We start from the raw sequence: 18,992 nt of genomic DNA, 5'->3' as shown, positions 1-18,992 counted from the left end.
ACACGATAGCCCAAATGTACCGTAGAATTTGGTGGAGCCGGTCTCAAGTTATAAAGTAACACCAAAAATGTGCACTTATTTTTATATATACAGATAGATAGTATAGAGTCTATACTCATAAGTATTCTGATTTAAGAAATGTATGCGGCGTTGCAATTTCGATAACAGTGCCCTACAGTTTACATTATGTTAATACTTTCCTTACCTACGCTTGCTGCTTTAATTTAGCTTCTATTTCCATTAAGGCCTTCATATTTCGCTCACGCGTCTCTGGATCTTCGTCCTTATGCGTAGTTGAGTGTAACCGTAGCTCCGAAGCCAAACGAAAGGCTAAGGGACAAAACTTACATCTGTATATATTATCACCAAGATGATTTACACTTAAATGCTTATTCAGTACACTTGTTGTAGCAAAGCACCGTTCGCAGTATTTGCATTTATATGGTTTTTCACCCGTATGAGTACGCATATGCTGCCTTAAGTGCACAGCTTGTGCAAATCTATTTAATACAGAGAGCAAAGCTAGAATAAATTTTGATAAATATATCAGGACGAGGATTTTTATTATAATTTACCGCTTTTCACAAAAATCACATTTATGGGGCTTTTCTCCGCTATGAATGAGTTTATGTTTCTTTAAGTCCGATGTTGTTTTAAAATGTTTGCCACATATATCGCACGGGTTTTTGTAGTTCTTGTCACGTATGTTTTTGTATCTAAAAAAAAAACACAGGTAATCAAGACAAAAAAAAACAAATTTACTTTTTGATATTAAAAGGAAGCGAGGATTTGCATTTTGTAACTAAACTAACAATTTGTGGGCTACTAAAAAGTCGAGTATGTTCAAATTTAAACACGGTCTTTTAGTATTTTTAATCCCACTTGCAGAATGGTAAGTCATTTTTTTAGCTCAACGCTAATTTCAAGGGGATTTAGTTGCCACTACTTCGAATGCGCCTTTCTCTGCGCTCCCTTTCAGCACGCATCAATTTCGTTATAGCGATAAAGGCCATCTTGCTCACAGTAGTGCAACAATCTATTTGTCCGCACATTCGGGGAACTAAATTCCTTAAGGAAGGCTGCTCTCCGAAAACTCTGTGTCCAGAGAGTCTTTCGCCGTGAAAACGAGGGCAGTGAAACATAACATGCGCTTTCCAATTCGAAGGGACTGTGGAGAAAAAGGGTCTTCCTCTATCCCACGCTTATGTAGATATTCCTTGAAGACGCCGTGCCCGCTCAATATCTGTGTGAGGTGGTAATTTAATTGGGCGTGCTTTCGCTCGTACCGTTTTCGCGATTCTTCCCACCTAACTATTGTTCGTGACCTTGCGCTTTTCCTAGCATCTTCACATGGTCGGCTGATTCCAATGCCATACAGATCGGCCATTTCATCTGAGAGTAGATGTACTGGGATTTTCCTGGATAAGACATGGATCGCGTCGTCGGACACCGTCCGATACGCACACACTATTCGTATAGCAGTAATACGGTAGGCTGCTAGTATTTCTTTTTGGTGGACCATTTTAGATCCGTGCCATACTGGTGCTGCATATAATATTATCGAGCTGGTTACGTTGGATAATAGCTGACGTGTAGCTTCGCCTGGGCCGCCGATGTTGGGCATTATTCGCGTTAGAGCTTCACTAAATCTTAGACACTTTTTCCCCCACCGCCCTGAAGTGCTCCTTAAAAGTTAGTTTTGAGTCAATGATTACTCCTAGATATTTCAAGAAAGGCTTTGAATTTATTTGATAATCTCCTATGGTAAGGACTAACTCATCCACAGTCCGCTTTGAGCTCACCAAAAATACTTCTGTCTTATTGCTAGCCATCTCCAGCCCCATGTTCGTCAGCCATTCCGTTATTCTTCCCACGGCGTAATTACATAATGCTTGGAGCAGATAAAGTTTCTTGGCCCCTGCTACTACGACAATTTCATCTGCATAGCCGACAATTTCCGTGCCTCCGGGAAGGTCGATTTGTAGCACACCGTCATACATGTACATCACTATAGCAGTCACCTTGTCGTTGGTGTGAGGGCTTAGCCGAACTCCATAGCGCCCGACTATGGGGCTGAGCGGTTTAGGGCCTGCATCTACGCCGTTTCGCTTCATAGGAGGGCGGCGGGATGTCGGTCACCAATAACTCCCAACCCCCTAATCCAGGGTGTTATGCGGATCGTGCCTATTGGACGATTTGCAGCCAGGGGATGTATTCGGTTGTATTTGAAGGGAGCCTTCCCGATACCGGGCCGCCCGGGAAGTAATGATGGCCTTAAGACAGCAAGGGGCGCTGTTGTGGTTTTAAGGCGCCCATCGTGGACACCATGAAAATTGTTATTCTGTGCACACATTGCCACACACACACAACTGTTAACGACACTTACTCTGCCTTTTTTTTGTTTTCCTTCAGTTCAATAAATGTCTCTTTAAATTTTTTTTAAATTTAATGGTTTTATTTAAAACTTTGTTTTTACACGTTTTAGTTCTTAGTTTCTAGTTTCTTCTTTTAACTTCGATTTTAATTTCTATTAACTTAGACTTTTCAATTTAATTCGCGTGTGTGTAATTTGCCGGTTCTATCTCAACTGTAAAATGTACCCACGCTGCGTTGCCATTTTTCCCATATTGCTGAATGCAATTGCCACTGCTGAGTGCAATTGGCGTTGCTGCTCAGCATCAGCTGACAGCGATGCCACTTGCACGCAGGGGTGTGTTATTGCGTAAAGGCGAGTAACGCAGTGCGGTTATACCACCCTTCCTTAGAAAAAGAAGAATCTGACAAGCTGATCAGATTTGTCATATTCTTCTTGTTCCTATGACTTGTAAATTGTTTTGGTTGAATGAATGTGTGATATTAGGGTGTTTCTCCCCTTTTTTCTCATTCGTTCATTCAGAACAATTTTTTCCTTTCACATATGAAATTTTGTTAATATCAATTCAATTGCTTACATGTAATTTGTTTTCTAATTTCTATTGGACTAAATTAATGTATTATATATATTTATTACAAATAGTGCGCTCATTATAATTTTGTTTTTATTTACATGCAAATTGAAATTTTTGTTTTCGTATATTAATATAAATTTTAATTTGAGATTTCATGCTTCAATAACAGAGTAATGAAAATTTAAGATTAGTTACAAGCTAGTTTGTAAATTTGTATGAAGAAAAGTTTAGTTTACCTTATTGATTCGGTTTTTGTGAACGGTTTTTTTCTTTTTATTCATTTCATCTAAAACCGTGACATTAACTCCACCAATTTTTGTGACTATATATGGTCCTTGGTAAATGCTTTCGTGTTTATTTCTAGGTTCTTTCTGTACTACTACCTTATCGTTTATATCAGGCATGCTTAACGAACGAAACGATATCATTTCGTTACGATAATCAACGCTAATAAACGAAACGAAGTCACTTCGTTTGATTATCGTAACGAAATGATATCGTTTCGTTCGTTAAGCATGCCTGGTTTATATTAATAGCTAACGGACGCGCCCTCTTATCATAAAGATCCTTATTTTTAATTTTATGTTTATTAATTAAATCTTTTGCTATTTTATGTGTTTTTTGTAGTCTATATTTTACTTCTTTTGCACAATTTTCAACATTGTAAATTGGGTCGATTTGTTCCTTTTGAACTTCATTTGGTAAGGTAACATTTCTACCGAATACTAATTCGTATGGAGTAAATCCATTATCAAAAACTGTACTAGTTGTATTATGCAAAAATGTAAAATATTTCTAATAAACGTCCCATTCGGGGAAGTTATCATTTAGAAAAGCTCGTAAATATTCATTAAACACCCGATGATTTCTTTCAATTGTACCTAGGGTTTCATGATGGTAAGCTGTAGAAAAATTATGTTGAATTTTTAGGGTTTAGTTAATTCAGAGAAAATTTCATTTTTATATTCGGTTCCTAAATCGGTTTTAATTGATTTCATTATGCCATAAATGAGGATGAAGCCTTCAAAAATGGCTGTTGCAATTGTTTTTGCTGTCTTATCAGGGATTGATATTGTAACTAGGTATTTGCTTAAGTCGCACATAATGGTAACCGCGAACCTATTCCCATTATTCGACTCAGGCAAAGGTCCTATTGTATCTATAACTACGACATCGAATGGTTTGCAGGGTGTTGGTGTAAGCACCAAATTTTCTTTGGTTTTTGGCTTGACTTTATTCAAAAGGCACTTTTTGCAATTTTTGACGTATGTGGAAATATCACGGGTCATACCTTTCCAATAATATTTTGTACGCTTTTTATTTCCGCAGTGACCTCCTGATATCGGGTCATTGTGGTAAATTTCCATTAATTTAAGTTTTTTGTCGTTGTCCGTAACTGTTTCGACAGGTTCTATTAATAGTATTTGTAAATTTTTTAAAATTGAATTCCCTGTACTTTTAAAATTTGAAATAGAGAAATATTTAAATGACTGATCATCTTTTTGCCATTCTGCTTGCCTAATATTGTGTTTACCAGCTTCTTTTTCAAGCTTCAAAAGTAATTAAGTTTGAATGGCAACAGTCAACGATTCTGTATATTCGTTTTTCCAATAAGTGATTTCTCGTCGTGAAGGAAGATTGAACACGTTGCGCCGTATCGTTGTTTGTTGGGACAGTTGTGTAATGAAGAGATATTGTAAATTTTCAGTAAGGAAGCGAACATTTGAAAAGAACCAGTTGAAATTTGCGGAATGTCGGGTTTCGATTTCGAGAAATCTAAAATATTGACCGAAATAATGCATCAGCGCTTCGTCGTAAAAAATGCGATGAACTCAATACTCTTGAATTCTTGTTGCCAAAATCCCACCCAAAAATGAATTTGCCGATGCGAAATGTATGACATCTTCATCAGAATGCAGTCGGTTAGCAATTTCAACTGTATTCATGGTTGTTTGACACAACAACATCACACTTAATAAATTTAGTGGGACATTACTCACCACATTGAAGCACAGCGTATACCGAATTTACTTAAATCCAGTTCATTTATTTTATTTTTTTCAGTTTTTATGAAAAAAAAAAACAAAACAAAACAAATGACTTCTTTTTTCGTTTTGTTTTCACTTGAGAAATTCCGAACGTCAAATTATAATTCTAGAAAAGTCAATCCCATTGAATAATGCAAAATGGGAATAAGCACCACCTATTCCATTTCATGAAATAACGCAAATATGCAAATAAGCACCATCTATTGGTGTGAAAGGTAGCCGTAGCTTGGTGTGATATATCTCATGAACCGCTCGACCAAATTCAATCAAACTTTACAGAAACCATATACACGATAGCCCAAATGTACCGTAGAATTTGGTGGAGCCGGTCTCAAGTTATAAAGTAACACCAAAAATGTGCACTTATTTTTATATATACAGATAGATAGTATAGAGTCTATACTCATAAGTATTCTGAATTAAGAAATGTATGCGGCGTTGCAATTTCGATAACAGTGCCCTACAGTTTACATTATGTTAATACTTTCCTTACCTACGCTTGCTGCTTTAATTTAGCTTCTATTTCCATTAAGGCCTTCATATTTCGCTCACGCGTCTCTGGATCTTCGTCCTTATGCGTAGTTGAGTGTAACCGTAGCTCCGAAGCCAAACGAAAGGCTAAGGGACAAAACTTACATCTGTATATATTATCACCAAGATGATTTACACTTAAATGCTTATTCAGTACACTTGTTGTAGCAAAGCACCGTTCGCAGTATTTGCATTTATATGGTTTTTCACCCGTATGAGTACGCATATGCTGCCTTAGGTGCACAGCTTGTGCAAATCTATTTAATACAGAGAGCAAAGCTAGAATAAATTTTGATAAATATATCAGGACGAGGATTTTTATTATAATTTACCGCTTTTCACAAAAATCACATTTATGGGGCTTTTCTCCGCTATGAATGAGTTTATGTTTCTTTAAGTCCGATGTTGTTTTAAAATGTTTGCCACATATATCGCACGGGTTTTTGTAGTTCTTGTCACGTATGTTTTTGTATCTAAAAAAAAAAAACACAGGTAATCAAGACAAAAAAAAAACAAATTTACTTTTTGATATTAAAAGGAAGCGAGGATTTGCATTTTGTAACTAAACTAACAATTTGTTGGCTACTAAAAAGTCGAGTATGTTCAAATTTAAACACGGTCTTTTAGTATTTTTAATCCCACTTGCAGAATGGTAAGTCATTTTTTTAGCTCAACGCTAATTTCAAGAGGATTTAGTTGCCACTACTTCGAATGCGCCTTTCTCTGCGCTCCCTTTCAGCACGCATCAATTTCGTTATAGCGATAAAGGCCATCTTGCCCACAGTAGTCCAACAATCTATTTGTCCGCACATTCGGGGAACTAAATTCCTAATGGAAGGCTGCTCTCCGAAAACTCTGTGTCCAGAGAGTCTTTCGCCGTGAAAACGAGAGCAGTGAAACATAACATGCGCTTTCCAATTCGAAGGGACTGTGGAGAAAAAGGGTCTTCCTCTATCCCACGCTTATGTAGATATTCCTTGAAGACGCCGTGCCCGCTCAATATCTGTGTGAGGTGGTAATTTAATTGGGCGTGCTTTCGCTCGTACCGTTTTCGCGATTCTTCCCACCTAACTATTGTTCGTGACCTTGCGCTTTTCCTAGCATCTTCACATGGTCGGCTGATTCCAATGCCATACAGATCGGCCATTTCATCTGAGAGTAGATGTACTGGAATTTTCCTGGATAAGACATGGATCGCGTCGTCGGACACCGTCCGATACGCACACACTATTCGTATAGCAGTAATACGGTAGGCTGCTAGTATTTCTTTTTGGTGGACCATTTTAGATCCGTGCCATACTGGTGCTGCATATAATATTATCGAGCTGGTTACGTTGGATAATAGCTGACGTGTAGCTTCGCCTGGGCCGCCGATGTTGGGCATTATTCGCGTTAGAGCTTCACTAAATCTTAGACACTTTTTCCCCCACCGCCCTGAAGTGCTCCTTAAAAGTTAGTTTTGAGTCAATGATTACTCCTAGATATTTCAAGAAAGGCTTTGAATTTATTTGATAATCTCCTATGGTAAGGACTAACTCATCCACAGTCCGCTTTGAGCTCACCAAAAATACTTCTGTCTTATTGCTAGCCATCTCCAGCCCCATGTTCGTCAGCCATTCCGTTATTCTTCCCACGGCGTAATTACATAATGCTTGGAGCAGATAAAGTTTCTTGGCCCCTGCTACTACGACAATTTCATCTGCATAGCCGACAATTTCCGTGCCTCCGGGAAGGTCGATTTGTAGCACACCGTCATACATGTACATCACTATAGCAGTCACCTTGTCGTTGGTGTGAGGGCTTAGCCGAACTCCATAGCGCCCGACTATGGGGCTGAGCGGTTTAGGGCCTGCATCTACGCCGTTTCGCTTCATAGGAGGGCGGCGGGATGTCGGTCACCAATAACTCCCAACCCCCTAATCCAGGGTGTTATGCGGATCGTGCCTATTGGACGATTTGCAGCCAGGGGATGTATTCGGTTGTATTTGAAGGGAGCCTTCCCGATACCGGGCCGCCCGGGAAGTAATGATGGCCTTAAGACAGCAAGGGGCGCTGTTGTGGTTTTAAGGCGCCCATCGTGGACACCATGAAAATTGTTATTCTGTGCACACATTGCCACACACACACAACTGTTAACGACACTTACTCTGCCTTTTTTTTGTTTTCCTTCAGTTCAATAAATGTCTGTTTAAATTTTTTTTAAATTTAATGGTTTTATTTAAAACTTTGTTTTTACACGTTTTAGTTCTTAGTTTCTAGTTTCTTCTTTTAACTTCGATTTTAATTTCTATTAACTTAGACTTTTCAATTTAATTCGCGTGTGTGTAATTTGCCGGTTCTATCTCAACTGTAAAATGTACCCACGCTGCGTTGCCATTTTTCCCATATTGCTGAATGCAATTGCCACTGCTGAGTGCAATTGGCGTTGCTGCTCAGCATCAGCTGACAGCGATGCCACTTGCACGCAGGGGTGTGTTATTGCGTAAAGGCGAGTAACGCAGTGCGGTTATACCACCCTTCCTTAGAAAAAGAAGAATCTGACAAGCTGATCAGATTTGTCATATTCTTCTTGTTCCTATGACTTGTAAATTGTTTTGGTTGAATGAATGTGTGATATTAGGGTGTTTCTCCCCTTTTTTCTCATTCGTTCAATCAGAACAATTTTTTCCTTTCACATATGAAATTTTGTTAATATCAATTCAATTGCTTACATGTAATTTGTTTTCTAATTTCTATTGGACTAAATTAATGTATTATATATATTTATTACAAATAGTGCGCTCATTATAATTTTGTTTTTATTTACATGCAAATTGAAATTTTTGTTTTCGTATATTAATATAAATTTTAATTTGAGATTTCATGCTTCAATAACAGAGTAATGAAAATTTAAGATTAGTTACAAGCTAGTTTGTAAATTTGTATGAAGAAAAGTTTAGTTTACCTTATTGATTCGGTTTTTGTGAACGGTTTTTTTCTTTTTATTCATTTCATCTAAAACCGTGACATTAACTCCACCAATTTTTGTGACTATATATGGTCCTTGGTAAATGCTTTCGTGTTTATTTCTAGGTTCTTTCTGTACTACTACCTTATCGTTTATATCAGGCATGCTTAACGAACGAAACGATATCATTTCGTTACGATAATCAACGCTAATAAACGAAACGAAGTGACTTCGTTTCGTTTATTAGCGTTGATTATCGTAACGAAATGATATCGTTTCGTTCGTTAAGCATGCCTGGTTTATATTAATAGCTAACGGACGCGCCCTCTTATCATAAAGATCCTTATTTTTAATTTTATGTTTATTAATTAAATCTTTTGCTATTTTATGTGTTTTTTGTAGTCTATATTTTACTTCTTTTGCACAATTTTCAACATTGTAAATTGGGTCGATTTGTTCCTTTTGAACTTCATTTGGTAAGGTAACATTTCTACCGAATACTAATTCGTATGGAGTAAATCCATTATCAAAAACTGTACTAGTTGTATTATGCAAAAATGTAAAATATTTCTAATAAACGTCCCATTCGGGGAAGTTATCATTTAGAAAAGCTCGTAAATATTCATTAAACACCCGATGATTTCTTTCAATTGTACCTAGGGTTTCATGATGGTAAGCTGTAGAAAAATTATGTTGAATTTTTAGGGTTTAGTTAATTCAGAGAAAATTTCATTTTTATATTCGGTTCCTAAATCGGTTTTAATTGATTTCATTATGCCATAAATGAGGATGAAGCCTTCAAAAATGGCTGTTGCAATTGTTTTTGCTGTCTTATCAGGGATTGATATTGTAACTAGGTATTTGCTTAAGTCGCACATAATGGTAACCGCGAACCTATTCCCATTATTCGACTCAGGCAAAGGTCCTATTGTATCTATAACTACGACATCGAATGGTTTGCAGGGTGTTGGTGTAAGCACCAAATTTTCTTTGGTTTTTGGCTTGACTTTATTCAAAAGGCACTTTTTGCAATTTTTGACGTATGTGGAAATATCACGGGTCATACCTTTCCAATAATATTTTGTACGCTTTTTATTTCCGCAGTGACCTCCTGATATCGGGTCATTGTGGTAAATTTCCATTAATTTAAGTTTTTTGTCGTTGTCCGTAACTGTTTCGACAGGTTCTATTAATAGTATTTGTAAATTTTTTAAAATTGAATTCCCTGTACTTTTAAAATTTGAAATAGAGAAATATTTAAATGACTGATCATCTTTTTGCCATTCTGCTTGCCTAATATTGTGTTTACCAGCTTCTTTTTCAAGCTTCAAAAGTAATTAAGTTTGAATGGCAACAGTCAACGATTCTGTATATTCGTTTTTCCAATAAGTGATTTCTCGTCGTGAAGGAAGATTGAACACGTTGCGCCGTATCGTTGTTTGTTGGGACAGTTGTGTAATGAAGAGATATTGTAAATTTTCAGTAAGGAAGCGAACATTTGAAAAGAACCAGTTGAAATTTGCGGAATGTCGGGTTTCGATTTCGAGAAATCTAAAATATTGACCGAAATAATGCATCAGCGCTTCGTCGTAAAAAATGCGATGAACTCAATACTCTTGAATTCTTGTTGCCAAAATCCCACCCAAAAATGAATTTGCCGATGCGAAATGTATGACATCTTCATCAGAATGCAGTCGGTTAGCAATTTCAACTGTATTCATGGTTGTTTGACACAACAACATCACACTTAATAAATTTAGTGGGACATTACTCACCACATTGAAGCACAGCGTATACCGAATTTACTTAAATCCAGTTCATTTATTTTATTTTTTTTCAGTTTTTATGAAAAAAAAAAACAAAACAAAACAAATGACTTCTTTTTTCGTTTTGTTTTCACTTGAGAAATTCCGAACGTCAAATTATAATTCTAGAAAAGTCAATCCCATTGAATAATGCAAAATGGGAATAAGCACCACCTATTCCATTTCATGAAATAACGCAAATATGCAAATAAGCACCATCTATTGGTGTGAAAGGTAGCCGTAGCTTGGTGTGATATATCTCATGAACCGCTCGACCAAATTCAATCAAACTTTACAGAAACCATATACACGATAGCCCAAATGTACCGTAGAATTTGGTGGAGCCGGTCTCAAGTTATAAAGTAACACCAAAAATGTGCACTTATTTTTATATATACAGATAGATAGTATAGAGTCTATACTCATAAGTATTCTGAATTAAGAAATGTATGCGGCGTTGCAATTTCGATAACAGTGCCCTACAGTTTACATTATGTTAATACTTTCCTTACCTACGCTTGCTGCTTTAATTTAGCTTCTATTTCCATTAAGGCCTTCATATTTCGCTCACGCGTCTCTGGATCTTCGTCCTTATGCGTAGTTGAGTGTAACCGTAGCTCCGAAGCCAAACGAAAGACTAAGGGACAAAACTTACATCTGTATATATTATCACCAAGATGATTTACACTTAAATGCTTATTCAGTACACTTGTTGTAGCAAAGCACCGTTCGCAGTATTTGCATTTATATGGTTTTTCACCCGTATGAGTACGCATATGCTGCCTTAGGTGCACAGCTTGTGCAAATCTATTTAATACAGAGAGCAAAGCTAGAATAAATTTTGATAAATATATCAGGACGAGGATTTTTATTATAATTTACCGCTTTTCACAAAAATCACATTTATGGGGCTTTTCTCCGCTATGAATGAGTTTATGTTTCTTTAAGTCCGATGTTGTTTTAAAATGTTTGCCACATATATCGCACGGGTTTTTGTAGTTCTTGTCACGTATGTTTTTGTATCTAAAAAAAAAAACACAGGTAATCAAGACAAAAAAAAAACAAATTTACTTTTTGATATTAAAAGGAAGCGAGGATTTGCATTTTGTAACTAAACTAACAATTTGTTGGCTACTAAAAAGTCGAGTATGTTCAAATTTAAACACGGTCTTTTAGTATTTTTAATCCCACTTGCAGAATGGTAAGTAATTTTTTTAGCTCAACGCTAATTTCAAGGGGATTTAGTTGCCACTACTTCGAATGCGCCTTTCTCTGCGCTCCCTTTCAGCACGCATCAATTTCGTTATAGCGATAAAGGCCATCTTGCCCACAGTAGTCCAACAATCTATTTGTCCGCACATTCGGGGAACTAAATTCCTAATGGAAGGCTGCTCTCCGAAAACTCTGTGTCCAGAGAGTCTTTCGCCGTGAAAACGAGGGCAGTGAAACATAACATGCGCTTTCCAATTCGAAGGGACTGTGGAGAAAAAGGGTCTTCCTCTATCCCACGCTTATGTAGATATTCCTTGAAGACGCCGTGCCCGCTCAATATCTGTGTGAGGTGGTAATTTAATTGGGCGTGCTTTCGCTCGTACCGTTTTCGCGATTCTTCCCACCTAACTATTGTTCGTGACCTTGCGCTTTTCCTAGCATCTTCACATGGTCGGCTGATTCCAATGCCATACAGATCGGCCATTTCATCTGAGAGTAGATGTACTGGAATTTTCCTGGATAAGACATGGATCGCGTCGTCGGACACCGTCCGATACGCACACACTATTCGTATAGCAGTAATACGGTAGGCTGCTAGTATTTCTTTTTGGTGGACCATTTTAGATCCGTGCCATACTGGTGCTGCATATAATATTATCGAGCTGGTTACGTTGGATAATAGCTGACGTGTAGCTTCGCCTGGGCCGCCGATGTTGGGCATTATTCGCGTTAGAGCTTCACAAAATCTTAGACACTTTTTCCCCCACCGCCCTGAAGTGCTCCTTAAAAATTAGTTCTGAGTCAATGATTACTCCTAGATATTTCAAGAAAGGCTTTGAATTTATTTGATAATCTCCTATGGTAAGGACTAACTCATCCACAGTCCGCTTTGAGCTCACCAAAAATACTTCTGTCTTATTGCTAGCCATCTCCAGCCCCATGTTCGTAAGCCATTCCGTTATTCTTCCCACGGCGTAATTACATAATGCTTGGAGCAGATGAAGTTTCTTGGCCCCTGCTACTACGACAATGTCATCTGCATAGCCGCCAATTTCCGTGCCTCCGGGAAGGTCGATTTGTAGCACACCGTCATACATGTACCTCACTATAGCAGTCACCTTGTCGTTGGTGTGAGGGCTTAGCCGAACTCCATAGCGCCCGACTATGGGGCTGAGCGGTTTAGGGCCTGCATCTACGCCGTTTCGCTTCATAGGAGGGCGGCGGGATGTCGGTCACCAATAACTCCCAACCCCCTAATCCAGGGTGTTATGCGGATCGTGCCTATTGGACGATTTGCAGCCAGGGGATGTATTCGGTTGTATTTGAAGGGAGCCTTCCCGATACCGGGCCGCCCGGGAAGTAATGATGGCCTTACGACAGCAAGGGGCGCTGTTGTGGTTTTAAGGCGCCCATCGTGGACACCATGAAAATTGTTATTCTGTGCACACATTGCCACACACACACAACTGTTAACGACACTTACTCTGCCTTTTTTTTTGTTTTCCTTCAGTTCAATAAATGTCTCTTTAAATTTTTTTTAAATTTAATGGTTTTATTTAAAACTTTGTTTTTACACGTTTTAGTTCTTAGTTTCTAGTTTCTTCTTTTAACTTCGATTTTAATTTCTATTAACTTAGACTTTTCAATTTAATTCGCGTGTGTGTAATTTGCCGGTTCTATCTCAACTGTAAAATGTACCCACGCTGCGTTGCCATTTTTCCCATATTGCTGAATGCAATTGCCACTGCTGAGTGCAATTGGCGTTGCTGCTCAGCATCAGCTGACAGCGATGCCACTTGCACGCAGGGGTGTGTTATTGCGTAAAGGCGAGTAACGCAGTGCGGTTATACCACCCTTCCTTAGAAAAAGAAGAATCTGACAAGCTGATCAGATTTGTCATATTCTTCTTGTTCCTATGACTTGTAAATTGTTTTGGTTGAATGAATGTGTGATATTAGGGTGTTTCTCCCCTTTTTTCTCATTCGTTCAATCAGAACAATTTTTTCCTTTCACATATGAAATTTTGTTAATATCAATTCAATTGCTTACATGTAATTTGTTTTCTAATTTCTATTGGACTAAATTAATGTATTATATATATTTATTACAAATAGTGCGCTCATTATAATTTTTGTTTTTATTTACATGCAAATTGAAATTTTTGTTTTCGTATATTAATATAAATTTTAATTTGAGATTTCATGCTTCAATAACAGAGTAATGAAAATTTAAGATTAGTTACAAGCTAGTTTGTAAATTTGTATGAAGAAAAGTTTAGTTTACCTTATTGATTCGGTTTTTGTGAACGGTTTTTTTCTTTTTATTCATTTCATCTAAAACCGTGACATTAACTCCATCAATTTTTGTGACTATATATGGTCCTTGGTAAATGCTTTCGTGTTTATTTCTAGGTTCTTTCTGTACTACTACCTTATCGTTTATATTAATAGCTAACGGACGCGCCCTCTTATCATAAAGATCCTTATTTTTAATTTTATGTTTATTAATTAAATCTTTTGCTATTTTATGTGTTTTTTGTAGTCTATATTTTACTTCTTTTGCACAATTTTCAACATTGTAAATTGGGTCGATTTGTTCCTTTTGAACTTCATTTGGTAAGGTAACATTTCTACCGAATACTAATTCGTATGGAGTAAATCCATTATCAAAAACTGTACTAGGAGTTGTATTATGCAAAAATGTAAAATATTTCAAATAAACGTCCCATTCGGGGAAGTTATCATTTAGAAAAGCTCGTAAATATTCATTAAACACCCGATGATTTCTTTCAATTGTACCTAGGGTTTCATGATGGTAAGCTGTAGAAAAATTATGTTGAATTTTTAGGGTTTAGTTAATTCAGAGAAAATTTCATTTTTATATTCGGTTCCTAAATCGGTTTTAATTGATTTCATTATGCCATAAATGAGGATGAAGCCTTCAAAAATGGCTGTTGCAATTGTTTTTGCTGTCTTATCAGGGATTGATATTGTAACTAGGTATTTGCTTAAGTCGCACATAATGGTAACCGCGAACCTATTCCCATTATTCGACTCAGGCAAAGGTCCTATTGTATCTATAACTACGACATCGAATGGTTTGCAGGGTGTTGGTGTAAGCACCAAATTTTCTTTGGTTTTTGGCTTGACTTTATTCAAAAGGCACTTTTTGCAATTTTTGACGTATGTGGAAATATCACGGGTCATACCTTTCCAATAATATTTTGTACGCTTTTTATTTCCGCAGTGACCTCCTGATATCGGGTCATTGTGGTAAATTTCCATTAATTTAAGTTTTTTGTCGTTGTCCGTAACTGTTTCGACAGGTTCTATTAATAGTATTTGTAAATTTTTTAAAATTGAATTCCCTGTACTTTTAAAATTTGAAATAGAGAAATATTTAAATGACTGATCATCTTTTTGCCATTCTGCTTGCTTAATATTGTGTTTACCAGCTTCTTTTTCAAGCTTCAAAAGTAACTCATCTAATTGCATCATTTTGTTAGTACACACAATATTAAGTAACTCGAGTTTTTTATGTTTTAAATGCGCATATATTTTTAAATTATTTTATCATTATCGTTGTCATGACATATTTGGCTTTTTATCCTATGGATTTTCTTCGAAAATACCTGTAATTTGACATTTTCTTCGTTTATGTCTTCAGCCGATTGTTGTAATTGTTCGTGACGTTTCGTCATAGACCTCGTCTGTACTGCTAAAATTTGATTATTGGAATTTTTAAGTTCTTGAATTGAAATTCGCGATAATGCATCTGCACCTACGTTAGATTTTCCTTTAATATATTCTATGGTAAAATTATATTCGGACAATTCCAAACGGATTCTGGAAAGTTTCGACGACGGATCTTTCATATTAAATAGATAAACTAGTGGACAATGATCTGATTTAACTTTGAAGTGAGTGTCATAAATATATGCACGAAATTGCTTTATTGCAAAATATATTGCCAAAAGTTCTAATACTATTATTGCTTTATTTTGTTCCGATTTGCTAAAGGATTTTGAAGCAAAACAAATTGGCACCACAACCTAACTTTGAAGCATCAACCGTAATTAAAAATTCTTTGGTGAAATCTAGATATTGTAAGTTTTGGAGAAATCAGACCTTTTCTTAGTTTTTCGAAAGCTAACTCACATGCCGTATCCCAATTAAATCCAACCTTTTTTCTACTCAAACGATTCAATGGAGCTGCTAGAGAAGCGAAATTTGGAATAAATCCCCTATAATAATTTGCAAATGCCACGAATCATCGGACAGCGTCTTTATCGCGTGGCCTAGGATACTTTTTAATTGCTTCAATTTTTGAATCGTCTGGTAGCAATCCATTTGCTGAGCATTTATGCCCTAAGAAAGTTACTTCAGGTCGAAGAAAATTACACTTTTTTGGATTAAGTCGCAAGTTGAACTTCCTACAGGTCTCGAAAACCCTTTTTTGGATTATTGAGAGGATGTGCTTCGCTACATCCAATTACTATTATATCGTCTACATACATAAAGGCTTGGTTGGGTGAAATACCAGAAAATGCAATTGACATCATTCTTGAAAATGAATTTGGAGCCACGTTTAGACCAAATGGTAACACCTTCCATCGAAAAGCTCCGCGGTCAGTAATAAAGAATGTTATGTCTCTTGAATCTTTGTGAAGTGGAATTTGGTGAAAACCCGAAAAAAGATCTAAAGAGGAAGAGAATTTCGCACGGCCAAGGTTATCCAAAATATCGTCTACACGTCCCAAAGGAAATTTATCTGCAATTAACTTTTTATTTACAGCCCTAAAGTCAACGCACATTCTATACGATTTTTGGCCATTTAGGTCTTTTTTCGGTACCAAAATCAAGGGACTGTTGTAATTTGAACAACTATTTTCGATCAGATCGTTTTCCAATAATTTATTAACCTGTTTATTTATTTCTTCGCGTTGAGAATACGGTAGGCGGTAATTTTTAATGTATACTGGCGTCGTATCGTTTAGTCTTAGTTTTTGTTCATAAAAATTGTTTATTGTCATTTTATCATTGTCTAGCGCAAAAATATCGGAATATTGTAAACATAAGTTAATAAGCTTATTTTCAGCATAATTAGGTATTTGTTTTTCTAAAATGCTTTTAAGTTCTTTGATACGACTATCTTGTTTTACTGGGTTATTGATTTTATAAACGTGATAATTAGAAAGTTTTTCTGTTTGGATGTTGCAGTTATTTACGTATTTTACGCTATTTGTGGTATTTATTACTTTAATGATCGGATTACTAGTATCAGCTATACATTTCGCTGTGAAAACACCGTCAGAAATCTCTTGAGAATCCACGAAAAGTGGTTCTGAGTCTTTTCCTAAGGCGAAAATTCTCTAAACTTCGCAACGAGGTGGTATAACAAATGTATCGCTTTCCATTCCGTGAAGGATGGGAAGTGCGATCTTTTCATTGCCTATCCAGAAGGAAATGCAATTTATTGCATAGCTAATATCGCATTTATTTGTTTTTAGGAAATCCTTACCAAGTATTCCATCTGATGGAATGTTGAAATCATTGTCTACCACGTGCAACGTATGTTTCATATAAAAATTTGAAAAGTGTAAGTTAGTTGTAAAAGTACCTAATGTAGAAACTGTATCTGAAGTTACTCCAGTAATATTAATTGTATCATTGTTATTAATTGACAAATTTTTATTAAGAGAAGAAATTTTAATTAACGAAATGTCGGCTTGTGTATCGACTAGAAATGTACAAAATTTGTTAGAACCAGTAATATTTATTTGTATAAAATCGGAATAATTTATGTTAAGACAATAAACGTTTTTAGAAGAAAAACTGTTAGCTGAATCAGTTAGTAATTTGTCTCGTCCTCCCTCAGTGTTCGCTCCTGAGGGGCTTCCCTGTTTAAAGCCCGGACGCTTGCATTTCTAGCACTATTATTGGAAGTGTTAGAACCGCTATTATTGGTAGTACGACTATTGTTGCTATTATTATTATTGTTAGACTGATGCCGATTTCCGCCGCCGGAACGGAAATTTTGCCTTTGGTTGCCGCGATTGAAGCTGTTGCCATAGTTACTGTTACTAAAAGATGGTATATTTTGTCTTTAATTGTTAAAGTTACGACTTTGATGTTGGAAGTTTCTACCTCGGTTATTACTTTGAAAATTTCTAAAATTGTTGTTGTTCCGAGCTCTAAATGCTAAAACTTGGCGTTCTTTTATTTCATTTGATTGCTCAACAATCAGTTTAGCTACTACGTCCTTGGAATCAGAAAAATTGGTTGAAGCGAGGATTGATTTGACTAAACTGGTTTTTGCGTTCAATCGGCAAACGTTAACTGTTTGCTCGATGGCCATTTCATGGGCTTTGGCCTGGGTAATCCCTTCGATAATGAGCGAACGCTCTAAAGCATCAGACAGCTCCCCGACTCGTTTTGCAAAATCGGTGTAATTATTATTATTAACTTGCAAAGCTGCAATTTTTCCGGCCACAACTTTGGAGTTGTCGGGTTTTATACGGTTACGTAGTGCTATTTTTATATCATTAACTGAGAGTATTTGAGTTGGTATCGCTTCTCGAGCTTTACCATCGAGTTTGGATTTAATATATGAAATACAAATGCCAGTTAAATTTTCGTCGACAAATTGTTCGATTAACTCAATTTTATTAACGAAAGATTCAAGACCCAGGGGCTCGCCGCTATAATTTTCACGCATAATACCAGCACACATGCTGATAAACGATCTTTTTTCCTCAGGAGTTGCCATATTTGTATCGGAATTAGGAGGATTTGAAATATGTGTTTCGGGCAATTCCTCAACTCCGTGAAATTCTCCGGACAAAGAAAGTCTAACAACAAGGTTTTTGATTGTACTGGGCGAATATGTGTTTGAGCCTTCGGAAACTGGGCTTTTAAAATCAAGATTTTCGGAATCGGAACTTTCGGATTTACAATTTTTGGAATTGGAATCTGAATTTTTGGAATTAGAATCTGAATTTTCGGAATCTGAGTCTTGCTCTGAAATTCTGGGAACTACTTTTTTGTTTCTAAGAAACATATGTAGTAGAAACAAATAAGAAATATTTAAACTGATTAAAGTCGAATTTGTGGAAATTGCTTACGAAAATTTAACAGAAATTGAAATTGAACTGAATGTCGATGTGAAATTGAAAGAATTATCCGGCAATTTAATGAAAGACTAAATATTTAATGGTAAATTGAATGTATATTGAAGTAATTTAATTTAATTTGGTTTAAACGGAAAATATTTTATTTTAGTAAAAGGACTTGACTGTTGACAACGGACGCACCGCTTTATTAAAAAGATCTCAATGTGTTTGTATTATTACGGACGCACCGTTTTTATTAAAATTGTATGGTTTTATTTTTATAGATACGGGCATCTTTCCAAATTTGTAATACGAATATCCTCGGACGCACCGGGATTAAAAAAAATTTCATTGGTTGTTTACGGAACCGCCGTTTTCGCAAAAAAATTT

At 36.4% G+C, this 18,992-nt stretch overlaps 1 protein-coding gene across 8 annotated transcripts in view; it reads right to left on the bottom strand.

Moving 5' to 3' along the window:
* LOC137244543 (zinc finger protein 558-like) overlaps positions 1 to 18,992 on the bottom strand; it is a 103,974-nt gene that overhangs the window by 4,798 nt on the left and 80,184 nt on the right. Inside the window, exons 4-9 of one of the 8 annotated variants that reach the window (XM_067773644.1) lie at positions 11,162 to 11,302; positions 10,792 to 11,086; positions 5,860 to 6,000; positions 5,490 to 5,784; positions 576 to 716; positions 206 to 500 (exon numbers count right to left, since the gene is read on the bottom strand). In XM_067773644.1, the coding sequence (XP_067629745.1) occupies positions 10,792 to 11,086; positions 11,162 to 11,302 (436 nt within the window). In that variant the 3' untranslated portion in view covers positions 206 to 500; positions 576 to 716; positions 5,490 to 5,784; positions 5,860 to 6,000. The other 7 variants (XM_067773647.1, XM_067773648.1, XM_067773649.1 and 4 more) reach the window with 7 other exon arrangements.

This window comes from Eurosta solidaginis, chromosome 3 (genome assembly GCF_040869045.1).
Source record: "Eurosta solidaginis isolate ZX-2024a chromosome 3, ASM4086904v1, whole genome shotgun sequence".
In the NCBI taxonomy this organism is placed as follows: Eukaryota; Metazoa; Arthropoda; class Insecta; order Diptera; family Tephritidae; genus Eurosta; species Eurosta solidaginis.
The sequence above is the reverse complement of the archived record's forward strand: the minus strand, read 5'-3'. Positions and strand labels throughout refer to the sequence as shown.